This window comes from Felis catus, chromosome A1 (assembly GCF_018350175.1).
Source record: "Felis catus isolate Fca126 chromosome A1, F.catus_Fca126_mat1.0, whole genome shotgun sequence".
Lineage (NCBI taxonomy): Eukaryota > Metazoa > Chordata > Mammalia > Carnivora > Felidae > Felis > Felis catus.
In genome coordinates, this window is record NC_058368.1 from 116043442 (window position 1) to 116056795 (window position 13354).

At 42.7% G+C, this 13354-nt stretch overlaps 1 protein-coding gene across 1 annotated transcript; it reads left to right on the forward strand.

The window, feature by feature from the left end:
• Nucleotides 1–528: 528 nt before the first annotated feature.
• Nucleotides 529–3402, forward strand: IGIP (IgA inducing protein). The gene has a single exon (XM_003980827.5). The coding sequence runs from the start codon at nt 3076–3078 to the stop codon at nt 3235–3237; it is 162 nt and encodes a 53-aa protein (XP_003980876.1). The 5' UTR covers nt 529–3075; the 3' UTR covers nt 3238–3402.
• Nucleotides 3403–13354: the final 9952 nt, after the last annotated feature.

The following is a 13354-nucleotide window of genomic DNA, read 5'->3' on the forward strand; positions in this document are numbered from 1 at the left end:
TATTTATAAGGAGTTAGGGCATCTCTAGACGTGGGAGCCATTCCTGGTTCAAGGCAGGGGTCAGGGTGCCTAACAGCTTCTCGCAGGGTAGAGTTCGATAAACCACAATGCTCAGGATGCCAAGGGGTTAGCTATTATCTTAACCTCTTCCTCACCAAAAGATTTTAGTTTTGTCTGTTGGGAAAAAAGATGTCACTAGGAAAAAAAGATTTGCCTTACAACTTTGCTGGAACACATCAGTTTGGTGATGTATGGGACACCAGTATTATTTTTGAGAAGGTACATAAAACCAAAGTAAATTATTCTCTATGTAGAACATTATTTACTAGTAGCACATTATTTACTGTTTGGATGTGTTAGCTTGGACAATTTTTACCAGTAAATATTGATTTTATTTAAAACTGGGAATCCAGTTTATAAATAGGATAGTTGTTGTATCTGTCCTTTCCCCTATGTAAAGAACAGTTTAAAGATTTATGCATACTTTTTACTTTTCTCTCTTGATGCCATGGAATGGGGTGGGCGGGGTGGGGGGGAGATCTTTGAGTCAACAACTGACAAAATGTCTTCTCCAAATTAAAAAATTGAGAAACAGCACTTTAACTCTACACCATTTTAATGCATGTATTAGTTTTCATAATGATTTTTGGTGCATGCCTTTGGGCTTCTTCAAAAGTGTACAATAGGAAAGTATATTTCCTTTCTTAGAAAGGAGATTTTTTTCTACTTTGCAACTTGTGATTACAAAAATCTTCCTCTGTGGGAAGATTAACCATGTATTGAACTACTGAAAAGTATATATTTTTAGATATACAGAAGGAATCTACATGGAGCAGCATTCAGACCTATATAGAAACCATAGCATTCTGTATAGGACCAAAAAGGAAATAACATTAAACACTTAAACAGACTTTGTTGGGTAGAAATACCTTTAGATCTTGCATTGACTTCCAAAAAGAAAATACCACAGAAGTTTGCTGAAAACTTTTGTTGTGTGAATTTTCTCTGTCAGTGTATTTAGCCCAAATACAACAGCTTTGGGTTAACACATACATAAGAATCAAAAAGAAAAACAAAACAAAACAAAACAAAGCTAACTAAATAGATCAGTCTGGTTTGCCAATCCAGCTTAACTGAAATAAGTAAACTAATCACTTGGAACATGAAAAACTGTCCAACTCCTCTAAGGTTTTGACAAAATAACCTTGGCTGATGTGGGAAGATTCCCACTTTGATTTCTGACCTGACAGTGAAGATTCATGCTTGACATGATTTCAAACCTGACAGTGTCTGTTTAAGGAGCTATGGTACAGTTTGCTAATTCAATCCCAGATACCTGTTGATTACCTGTGAGATCTAGAGTCCAAAGTAGCCAGCAGCCATATCCCTGAGTGCTCTGTGCCCATCAGATCTCTTAAAGCAAGCAGGGTTGGGACAGGTCACAGCTCAGATGAGTGACCTCAGGTGCTGTGGACAGCCCCAGATTCAAGAATTGTATCTGTTTTCTTGGGAGTCATCACTGAACTAATGTCCCACATGGTGTTACTTACTGTAGACGCTCTCTCTTGGAGGAGGCCTAGAGCACACATCCTAATTGCTTGTGGTACTCAGAGAGGGGGTGCTAACTCTGAGGCCCTGGCCAAATTCCAGTTTAGGGATGTGGGTCTTCTTCTTGCCATTCTAATTGGAAATGTGCATCGCTTCCCATTTTCCCTGTTGACCTCAGTGCAAACTGCATTAGCCTGTTTCTTTGCCCTGGTCCCAAGTAAGATGCTGGTGTGTATTATATGGGCCAAGTTCATGCCTTATCTTAATGCACAAGAGTTGAGGAAGGAGTGAGCTCCATGTCAAAGTGCCCTGTAGTTGAAGCGTAAACTCTTGTGAGGCTTTGGAGATGAAATGGGCCCTTTTAGCATAAATTGGGGAATATGCACTAGCCGGAGGCTTCCAGCCATGAGGTGTGAATTGAAACCTATTTCCCTCTTTTCTTATAGCATGTTGAGAAAATCTGTTGGGTTTTCAGCAGTCAGGGAAGGCCGGAGTTCTGCAGCTTTAATCTGGGTAACTGAGGCTGGTTGGGGCAAGACTTTGGTTAATTAACTGGGTTCTCAGATGCCACAGACTCCGTGAAAAGTCACCATTATTTTCAATGGTTGTGATAGAATTTCCCCCCAGTAGCCATTATTTTACGATTATATTGCAGAGTTGCTTTATTTGAGCTTTTCATGTATACACAATCCCAAACTGGAAGAAATAATTTTAAAAAATAAAAAAGGAATCCTGCTGTGAAAGGTATATATTACTCTAGATTTTTCTTACTGTAAATATTGTAAGATTGTAATACTGTCGATATTTTATTAACCAACAAATGTTAATCTATGTGAATTCAGACTTATTTTAAATGTGCTTCTTATTTACTGTGTGTGGTCCCTGTTGCTGACAGTATTAAGTTATATTCTGATGTAAGATTAACTTTATTAAAGAATGTAAACATTAATGTTTCCTTATGGGAAAACAAATAAAGTATAAAGAAGACAATTCTTTTCATTAAATATACTGTGTATTTACACTTGCTAGACCCAGCACCACTTATCAATTTAGTACACTGTTCAGAATTTTAGTTAACACAGCTGACATGGTTGTGCTCTGTTTTGAAAGTCTAAAAGGAGGTATTGTTGGAATATAAAGTTTGTATTTGTCTGCTGTGAATCATAATCTTGAAATTTCTAATCAAGTTTGTAAAACTTTTATAGTAAAACATTTTAATGACAATTTAAAAATTTACTTCTCTAAAGAATGGTCAAAAGAGTATCCTTTCAAAAATAGAATTGTTCTTTAATATCTTTCCAAAATGACTTTGGTTAAATGGACCAGATGTATATTAGTTAAAATTTAGGACAAAGTTGTGATATTCTTTGAGTTTACAAGTTAATCCGTATTGGAGATGTGCCAATTATACAGTAGAATATCATTAATTTGCACTGTTTGGGGACCCCATTAAGAATGCTGAATTTTGCCAACTAAGAAGTAAGCAAATGCAATTTAAAAAGTAAATTTGAGCATTCTGTATTAAATATGTGCAGTTATTATCACATGAAGAAGCGCAGTGTGTCGGGCTGTAATATAACCATACTTGCTGTCATGTTCTCCCATCTCAGTGCTGGGAACTCACCATGTGGAAACCAAGCAAATGTGTTGTGCATCAGCCGGCTTGAGTTTGTTCAATATCAAAGCTGAAACTAGCGAGGTCTGCTGTACTGCTTATTGAAGTATTGTGATTCTTTTAGGCATTGATTCTTACAAAATATATACTGTAACAGTATACTTTGTACAGATTTAAATTTTATTTGAAAAAATGAAATAAAGTAGGCAAAAAAATAAAGATGTTTATTTTTCATGTGACTATATAAACAGATCAGTCTTTTGTTTCAGTGTCTTTGGGGGGACCTGGTTGCTCTTGCATTTTTTTTTTTCTTTGATAGATGGAAACTGTTTTTCGTACTTAGTAACAGGTATACTTGCCTGATCGTTAATTGGCTTCAAGCATTAAGTGTGCTCTCTCTCACACTGGAAAACTCTATTTTCTATTTTATTTTAAAACAAATTTATTTATTTCTAAAGATTTTATTTGAATGACTTGCCTGTTTTCTTGAGTCAGTTTTTAAAATTCTCTGACAGCATGATGGTTAACCCAGCCATCACAACTAAGGAGAAAGAAAAACTTGTCCCATAAATCATGCCCCTTTCCCACGGAAGTTTTTTTTTGTTTGTTTTCTGTCGTTTTAAATTTGAAATTGGTTCAGGCTAGTAGAAGAGCTACAAAAGAGTACATAACAAAACATGAAGAGAATCCTCTGCAGAAAATAGAGGTTTGTGCTTTAAAATAAGATCCTTTCAAAACTGCTTTTCTGGTGAGTGGAGTGGTAGGCAGAGAATGAAGTTACCAATGAAAATGTGCAGGAGTGATCCTTCAGAATAGTTTTAATGGGGTCTTCTTATAGGAAATTAGCTTATTGGACCAAAAAAATGGAGTGGCAGCCTTAGGTATATGACATTTCACCCAACCTTTGGGAAGTAGAGTTGGAAGTTTTATTTCTGGCTTTCTCCCCGTTTTATCTTTGCTCATGCTTTCACTTACCTTCAGGCTGGATATAAGGAGGCTTGGAACAAGCAGTTGCAGGAACTTTATTCACACCATGGAAAAATTTTCAGTGGTATTTAAATGTATGTGACTGCAGTTACATTCTAAAGACTGATGTGTGGCCATAATAATATCTCAAGATCCTAGTAGTACAGTTCCAGGATTTCCTGGGTGAATCCCAAGAAAGTTTTGCTGTTGTTGTTACTGTTTTTTTTTTTTTTTTCTTGCTAAAATGGCCCTCCTTTCTACATCTGACAACCATCAACCCAATACAAAATAATGCAGAAACTTTGTTGTATGAAAACTTAAAACTGAGAGTGTCACTGTTTGGACATAGGAGGCGCAGAGCAAAGAAAAGTTTTCCCTAAGCTCTGCAGGGCCTTTGATTTAGGGGTCACACACCGAACAGGAGACCAGATTCCCTTCTGGGCTCTGGGTGGAATCAGACAAACCCCTGGATCCCTGTCCAAGAGTTGAGCTCTCTAGTTATGTAGGAGCTTGAGGTGGGAACTCTAGCCTTGATTTGTGGTAAATATAAGAGGATTAAAAATCAGAAGCCAGGCCCCTTCCTCACTGTGGCCTTCCCCTTTTAAAGATTCCAGATGGGACTATGGTTAAAGATGCCCTGTGGTCATGTTGAAGAGCAAGTAGTGAAGTTCTGCAGGGCTACAGGGGGAACATCCCAGACTTGGGATAGTCTGTACTACAGGACAAAGCTTATAGTACCATTCGAGACCCTCAAGAAAGGTGCCCAGGATGTTCAACAGAACTATTTGTCATTTTTATGTAGCACTTTGTTTTCTAAAGTGATGTAATTGTCAATCTCTTCTCTGCCCCACCTCTAATAGATGTTAACTTTTATTTGACCATGTGGTGTGTCATTTACTTTGGCTCTTTTGCGTGGTTTTTAGAAATCTCCCTTGTTCCTAGTTCCAGCAACAGTTTCTTTCTAAGCAGACAGGACTTTCTGATTTAGAGTACAGGGTTTTGGAAGAGGTTGTGCTCATTCAGGATCAGAGGAAAGAAGAGATCTCTTTTTCAGTGTTTGACTGCTAGCTAACCTCAGGGCCAGCACACATCACCACCGCTTTCACTGCAGCACCATCCCCCACACTTCTGGGACTGGAGGAGGAGGAGCCTTTTTTTTTTCCCCCTGAAAGTGGGGATTCTACCTTCATATTGCAAATCTCCAGAGTGTTTTCAGTAATGTCATTCCAGTTCCCTACCAACACTGATTTTATTTCTTTTGATTTCTTCAAATCAGGCCATTTGACACTTAGGTTGGCAATGAGGAAATGTCACAAAACGGAGTCAGTGAATGTTGCAGTGTTTAAAAGAGCAGGATATCCCCACTTACAGCCAATGGGATTGCCCAGTTAACCCCACCATCCTAGGAATCCTGACTGTCCTTGCATACCAAGTTCACACCTTTACACCTTCCCCAACTAGCAGGAGTTTCTGTATCATTCTCCTAGGGAGATTGGCAGCAGCTCTAACCTACCCCACTTTTTTGGTCTCTGGCAGTGACAGTAAGGGTGTGTCTGTACTGCTACCATCTTACATTTTTCCAGACCCACTACTTTTTATTTATTTGTTTAAACACTGAATGCTCAGAATATGAAAGGTTCCAAGCTAAGTGTTTTATCTAGGTTTTTAAATTTAATTCTAATACAACCCAAGAGATAGGCACTATCATTACCCCCATTTTACGAAGAGGAGACTAAGGCACAGAGAGATTAAGTAACATGCCCAGGGTCACATAGTCAGGTCACAAGTCACAAGTCCTGGCGAGCTAATGTCAAAGCACATCCTTGGTCTCACTCTAGTGTATTGTCTTCCCCATAAGGTTCTGCCTCCTCTTCTAACTTGTAGAGTCTCCCTGACTTTGCCTCACCTTAGGATGTATTTAGCTGAATGGCAAAGCTTATGTTCCCTGTATAGCTCAAAAGCCACACTTCCTGTTCTGAAGGTTGATTCATGAATGAATCCACATTTTCATTTCCCCCTCCCCTTTCATGGGGGAAGGACTTACTCAGAGGAGGGCGAGGAAAGCTGGCAAGTAGCCTTTCTAGGCCTCTCTCCACTGCTCTTGTTTAAGCACAGCCCTAAATACTATTCCTGCCTTTTCCCACCCTCACCACAATGGCTTGATCAAAGAGCTCTGTGAATGAAGCCCTTGAATTCTGTCTAGTGGAGTTGTTGATTTCTTTCTTTTTCCCAGATTATAGCCCCCAGCAGACACCCTGTCCTCCTTAAGGCAGACCTCCTGTCTCGGCCCATCTGGCTTCAGATATAGGCTCAGAAAGGATCAGGAGGCAGTCTCTAGGAAAGGACCCCGGTCAGCCCAGATTCCCAAAACCTCACTATTCACCAGTAATTGCCCTACTTATTGGATCAACTAGTCCTGTAGTTTCTAGCACAGAGTTAGTGTTTGGGCTTTTAGGTCTCTAAAGGCACTTTCCTGCATCCTCTAAAATGCTATTTTCCAGATGCTTCCTGACCTCCAAGAGGAGGTCCAGAGTCTGTCACTCTCCAGGGGCCTCTTCCAAAAATAAAATATGAAATTCCTGGGGACTTGGGGTGGTTTAGATGGCTGTGGCATCTGTTAGAACTCTTGTCTGAAAAGAGAAGTTCATAATTTAAACTGGAAGCCCTCATGTGTTTTGTATCCTCTAAAGTAGTGATTCTTAAAGCGTGGTCCCTGGACCTAAAAGCATGAGTATTCCCTTAGAAATTGTTAGAATTGCAAATTCTTGGGCCCAACTCCACACTGAACTGAATCAGAACCTTAGCTTTGCTCTTCTGGGGCCCAGCAATCCCTGTTGTAACAAACTTACCAGGTCATTCTATGGCACGTTGAAGTGTGAGAGCCACACTTCTCTAAAGCAAAGGTTCTTCACGTCTTTGGGAGTCTTTGGTTTGAGGATCTGATGAAAGCTTGTGATCCTTTCACCTGCTTCACAGACCCCCTCAGGCCAAGTTAAGAATCTCTGCTCTGCAACTTAGAGCTTGTCCATCCCTCTCTGGCTTCCACCCTCTCAACACCACCTCCAGAAGGGGTGGCCACATCTCTATTTGTTCTTTCATCTGTGTACTGTTGGTTGTCGCCCAGGGTGCACGGGGAGAAGAGCGTACTCCATGTATGTGCTGCAACTGTAACCCACGGCCTCCAGGCAAAACCCAAATGTTCAGGCATGGGCCAGCAGCCCAGGAGCCTGGGACCAAACAGAAAAGTGATTCTTGTAGAGCTGGAAGCTCCGTGACAGAACAGAACCGCTAAAAACTGCTGAACTTCTATGACAGTCCTGGCTGGAGCTTGCTAGTTGCAGGCAGATTTCTGTCAATGGCCAGTCCTGGCTCTACCTGTTGTCCCTGGTTTGGATGACAAATTATGTGGTCGCCCATTTTCTCACCTAACTGCTTCCTCGCCAGTCTCCTTACTGCCATTCTTTCCCCCTGCAGTCCATTCTCCACACAGCAGCCCACTTGTAAATACGATGTTGAGGCCCTTATGAGCTGGCCCCTGCCTAACTGTCCAGCTTTCTGTCCTTCCTTTTACCTCTTGTTCACTTCTCTTAAGCCATAGGGTCATCTCCTTGCATCTTGAATGTGTGGAGCCGATTGCCACCTAAAGGTCTTTGGCTTTGCTCTTCCTTCCACCTGGAATGTACTTCCCTCCAGATCTCCACACAGCTGTCCCTTCTCCTAATAGGCCTCAGCTTGTACATTCTTGCTTCAAGGAGGCCGCCTCTGACAACCCAAACTGAAATGGCCCCTCCAATCACTCTCCCTCACTGCTCTCTTTCACTTGTCTTCCTAGTGCCTATCATTGTCCAAGATTGTCTTTATTGTCTTTTTCTGTCAGTGGGCTAATGCCATGAGGGCAGGACTCACTGAGGCATCCCCAGTGTCCAGATGAGGCTGGCATACGGCAGACACTCAGTAAACATATGTTAGCTAAATGACTGGACTCCAGCAAATCCAGGCCATTTCTGAAAGTCAGCTGTGCCTCTGGGGCTAACTTCCTCATCCACTTTGAATGCAAGTATTGTCCCTCTGTTTTATCTCGCGGCTGGCCCACAGGTGACTTAGGCGCCCTGAATAGGAGATGATTTTCTCTGCCTATTGCCAACTTAGCATCCTTAGCATCCTGTGCCTCCCACCTCTGTATGGGCCTCAGTATCTCCTCTCCCTAGCTCTTTCATCTCTAGATGAGGCTCTGGGGAAAAGACAGTAACCGTGAACTCAACAGATAGCTTAATGCCCTCTCTGCCCTCAAAAGCTTCCCAAAGCATCATTAGTTGGGGCTCTAGCCATTCAGCATGAATTTGGGGGCCCCTTGGCCACTAAGCATATGAATGGCTTTTCACTTGATAAGCTGGGCACTTACTCTCCCTGGAATCTACTAATTGAGGAAAGGGAGGAGCCTAGCCATCTGAGAAGTGATGTGCCCTGTTTCTAAATGCTGAGGGGTAGGAGCTATCTAGAGAATTATGGCTTCCATAGAGCACCAATATCATTGGTGACATTTCACTGAATCCTGACTCTTCTACTCTCTGTTACTTGGCCCTCTCCCCCCCCCACACACAATCTTTCACATGGTTGTGGTGACAGTCATACCCCCTCCCCCTAAAAACTGCAGGGAAGAAGCAGAAGAGAGCCTTCCTTCTTGATTCTAAACCTGAGGAGGAAATGGGGCTCCTGAGCTCAGCTGAGTTTAAAATAAATTTAGGCTCCAGGCTATGGAGTTACACAGTCATAGCAAAGTCTTACAGAAATAGGAGAAAGAATTTGAGGGTTTCTAGCCAGTTCTCCATAAAGTGGATCCTTGGAGAACCAGGCTGCTGCATGGTGGGCAGAGGGTGGGGAATGGGAAGCAAGGACTTGGAGACCAGACTGTCACTCTGGAGGATTTCCAAGGCTTTTGTGTGAGTCCTGGTCTTTGGGGAAGGAGCCTAGCGTGGGGGTTAAAAGTATCAAGTGTGAAATCAGGCCTAGGTGCAAATCTAGGCTCTGTCACTCACTAGCTCTGTGCCTTAAGCAATTCTACCTAACCTCTCCTAGTCTCAATTTCCTCATCTGTAAATGGGATAATAGTGCCTACCTCATTTGATTGTTGGGAAGATTAAGTGAAACAATTTATGTCAAGAGCTTATAGCACAGCTCTTGCCACAGTAATGTTCAAGAAGTGCTATCCTTATCCTTATCCTTATTGTCATTGTATTGTTGTGGTTGTTATTGGAAAAAGGGAGACAAATGTGGAACTTGAGCAGTCAGTAGGAGCACTGCGTCCAGCAGCCTCTGCATTCTAGGTAGAGGAACCATGCGAAGAGCAGATGCCTCTAGAATAAATAGCTAGTCTGCATTCAGCTAAAGGGAGGGGAACCCGTTCTGACCCCTTCCCGTTTCAGCCTAGGTACAGGCCTACCCTCATTCATACCTTTCTTTCTCCTGCCAGTCCAAGGAGGATCACTCTGTGGCTCTCTCTTCACAGACCTCGTTTTATACGGGACCAGATTTATTTTGGTCTTTTATTGAGTGTCTCTGTTCTAGACCTGGGGTGTCTGAGGTTTTGTGGTGGTGGTGGATTAGAGTGCTTTTTTAAAAAACAAAATGTGGTCTCTGTCTAGAGACGCTGCTTCCTTCTGGCTACAGGCAACAGCAGAGACTCTGCCATCTGCCAAGGGTGTGGGATGACTAGAGGTCAATGCTGAATATTAATTCACCTGTTGGACATATAAGATAGCAGTTAATCAGCCCTGGGAAACAGCTCTTGCGTAAGAAAAGGAGTGATTTGCCTTTGGCAGAAATTCTTAAGCTGGTGTTTTGGGGGGTCTGTAAAGCTGAAGTTTTTATACAAAATTGTACCTGTATGTGCAATGTACATTTTTCCAAGAAGAGGATCCATAGGTTTCTTCAAAACTCTCAAGGGAAGTCACAGCCCAAATAGGTTCAGAATCACTGGTCCTGATCTGAGAATGGAAATAGAAGCCTCCTCTAGGGGTCTCTAAGAAGCTTCTTCCCTCAGCCTGGCTGATTGACAGGACTGTTAGTGAAAAGGGTGTGGAAGGGCTGCTTAGGCTTTGAGGAAAGAGAGCTACCCTGCATATTGGACCTGTGTTGGGTGGTTGGAGCCTGCTGTATCCATTCAGGAAGTTGGGGGTTTTGAGATAGCTAAATAACCCCTCTTTAACCTGAAGTGTGGTTACGATATTATAAGGCACTCTAAACTGCCATATTTTATGCCACATGGGGTTCTGATCTGGTGTCCTCTCAGAAGTAGGAGGCAGGGTTGGGTGCTTCTCGAGGTGTGTTTTGGTGGTCACAGTGGTGGGGGAGGTGGGAATTTCATTATGTTGCCCTCACTTGAAAGTCCGGAGGAACATAGTTGGTACTCAGCCATAATTTGTGCATTGATATAGAGTTGTTTCCTTTCCTTTTGAAGACATTAAATCTAAGGTCCATGGTCTATTTCTTAACTTCCTGGAGACCAGTGGCTTCTCCTGACCCCTGTGGCATCTTTTCTTGAGGGGTCAGGTGCCTTGGTTGTATTTCCAGTTGTGTTTATTTACTCCTTACTCTTCACCCTACAAATCCTGAACATTTCTGAAAGCCTCCTTGGGGCTTTGATTATTTGATGCTTCTTGTAATATGATTCCATCATTGAGCCTATGCCCCAATTCTAGGCAGTCCTGATTCTGTCTCGTACTTTTTCTCAATACCCATCATTCCTTGTTGCAGTTTCTTGTTCATGTTAGAAAATGGCATCTGCCTCCCTGCTGAGACTTTTCTCCCTCCTCTCAAACCTCAGGTCCATGTCCTAAACCCAGCTTACTGGGTGGCATCAGAATGCAGTAGAGGTTTCCTAACACTTGACTGTCCTCTTACCTAAATCAGGCAAACATGCTCTGAGCTCAGAGTCAGCTCACAAGTGGGCAGTACAGACTGAGAGTGGCTGAGCACAGTGGTTCCCAGGGCTCTTCCAAGAGTAGAGCCTGATCCTCATAGAGTGAATTGTCTGAAGAAGGCTCCATGGGACAAGAATTTCACTTTGTTTTGAGGGCCTTGTTCTCCAAACATGAAATAGTCAAGTCTCCAGGACACAGGCCTCTGACTTGGGGCCATCAGACCACGCAAGGCCATCCAGCTCATCCAAGGACATAGGCACATCCATCATCGCTGCCACTGGGGGTCTGGGCAAGGGCCATCATCCCAAGACTGCCCTGATCCCCACAGAGCTGAGGCATCTCATGGAAGTGATTAAAGCCCACACAAGGTGACATTTTTTCAGCACGCTCTTCCAAAAGTCTCTGTGCGGGGGAAATGAGGTCTTGGGAGGAGCTGCCTGAGCCACATCCACTTTGTGAAAGATGAGCCTAAGGACTGAGAACGTGACGTCTGCCAGAGAGGCAGCCTTGTTCCTGTTCCTCACCCAGGGCCTCCTATCTTGCTTTACCACCTCCTCTTCTATACCCTGCTCCCCTTCACCCACTCATTTTGACTGGCTCCTAGTAACTATGATTTGAATTATCTCTTGATTATAGGGCTCTGAGGATGATGGACAGTGGGGAGTGGCCATCCTCTGGTGTTTATTGGCTTCCTCCTGAACCCTGACTTCTGAGAAGGAATTGCGAGGGGAAAGACAAGGCCATCTGGTCTTTCAGTCTGCTCCTGGTCAGATCAAGCCACCCCTCAGTCCAGGCCAACCTTATTGGTTCCTTGGGTTATACAGAGGCTTTTTATTCTGATCAAATGTATCAGTCCTCTCCTTTATGCCTTGGTATTTATGGTCTTTAAATAAGGTTTCCCTATCCTTAGATAATAAACATATTCTCCCATATTTTCTTGTATTTCTCTTATAGTTATCTTTCTGTGTTAGTTCTTTAATCCATCTGGAATTTGTTTTCATACATGATGTGCATTAGGAATCTAGAATTTTTTTTCCAGAGGGTCACATGTTGTCCCAGAATCATTCTATAGGCTATCCTCTCCCCAGTGACTTGAAATACCACTCATCATATTTAAAATTCCCATAAGTACATGTGACTGTTTCTGGATTTTCTATTCCACTGCATTGAACTTTTTCATGTTCTTTGGACCAGTACCACACCATTTCACTTGTAGTTTTTCAGTATGTTTTGATACAATGTATTTTCCTCCTCTGTTTTTCCCACCCAAATTGTTTTATTATTCTTACATATTTTATCCTTCTGGATGTACTTTCCAATCAGCTTGCCTAGTTTCATTTAACAAGTGCTATTAGGATTTTGATTGGAATTTTATCTTATTATATAAATCAAGCTGGAGAGAGTTGATCTCTTTACAGTATTGAGTCTTCTCGTCCAGAAACAGAATGTCTCAGCTATGTTCTGAAAGGCCTCTGGGGGAGACATTCTCTCTTCTGCTGACTCCTGCAATCCCCTCAGCAGCCCTTGGCTGATGCCTCGTGCCACCAGATCCTCCTATTGCCATGTCCTGTGATTCTAGCTTATTCATTCCCTCTTCCCACTCAGATATGGGTGAAGCACTTGAGCATTTGCTTTTGCGCAGGCATTCCAAGCTTTATCTTTCCAAGACTCCAAAGAGCTCCAGGGGGATTGTCCTATCTCCTTTGTTCCCTGCCTTTACATCCCGTTCCCAGTATCTCCCTTCTCATCTCGCTCCCTCAGGAATTGCAGTGTTTCTTATCTAGACTAGGACAGCTTGATGTTTCCTTTGGTCGGCCTTCCCTGGGAATCTGGTTGGCCTGAAACACAAGCCCTCATTCTGATCTCTCTTTTCATATTATTCCATGTCATTTCTAAGCTTTGTCCCGACAAGATGGACAGAAAGAAGAGCTCACAGGGTATTTAAGGGAATAGCAGTAGTATTAGTGAGTCTATGCCAACTACCCACACTAAAGGCAAGAGTTTATTACCACTGATTTGCCAAAAGGTACCAACTCATGGCTCTGTACACGAGCCTGGCCTCCACAGAGCATCTAGGAATTCGTAGCCATTTTTGATCCCTGATTTCTGTCATGTGCACCAGCTTTAGGAGGCAGGCTGCTGCTACATCAGGCTGACTGGCAAAGGGCTAGGGGTGAAGCAAGAAGGTCCTTCTGCTCAAAACCCTTCCAGGGACAGCAGTATTCAGCAACTTTGTTGCCACCATTAAAGCCAAAGGAGCCAGAACTAAAGTTGTGTGGGTTCTCAGGCCAGGCACGGTGGCCAG

Bases quoted from the DNA above. Each gene is read 5' to 3' on its own strand.
- IGIP (XM_003980827.5), top strand. From the start codon at position 3,076: ATGTGCAGTTATTATCACATGAAGAAGCGCAGTGTGTCGGGCTGTAAT.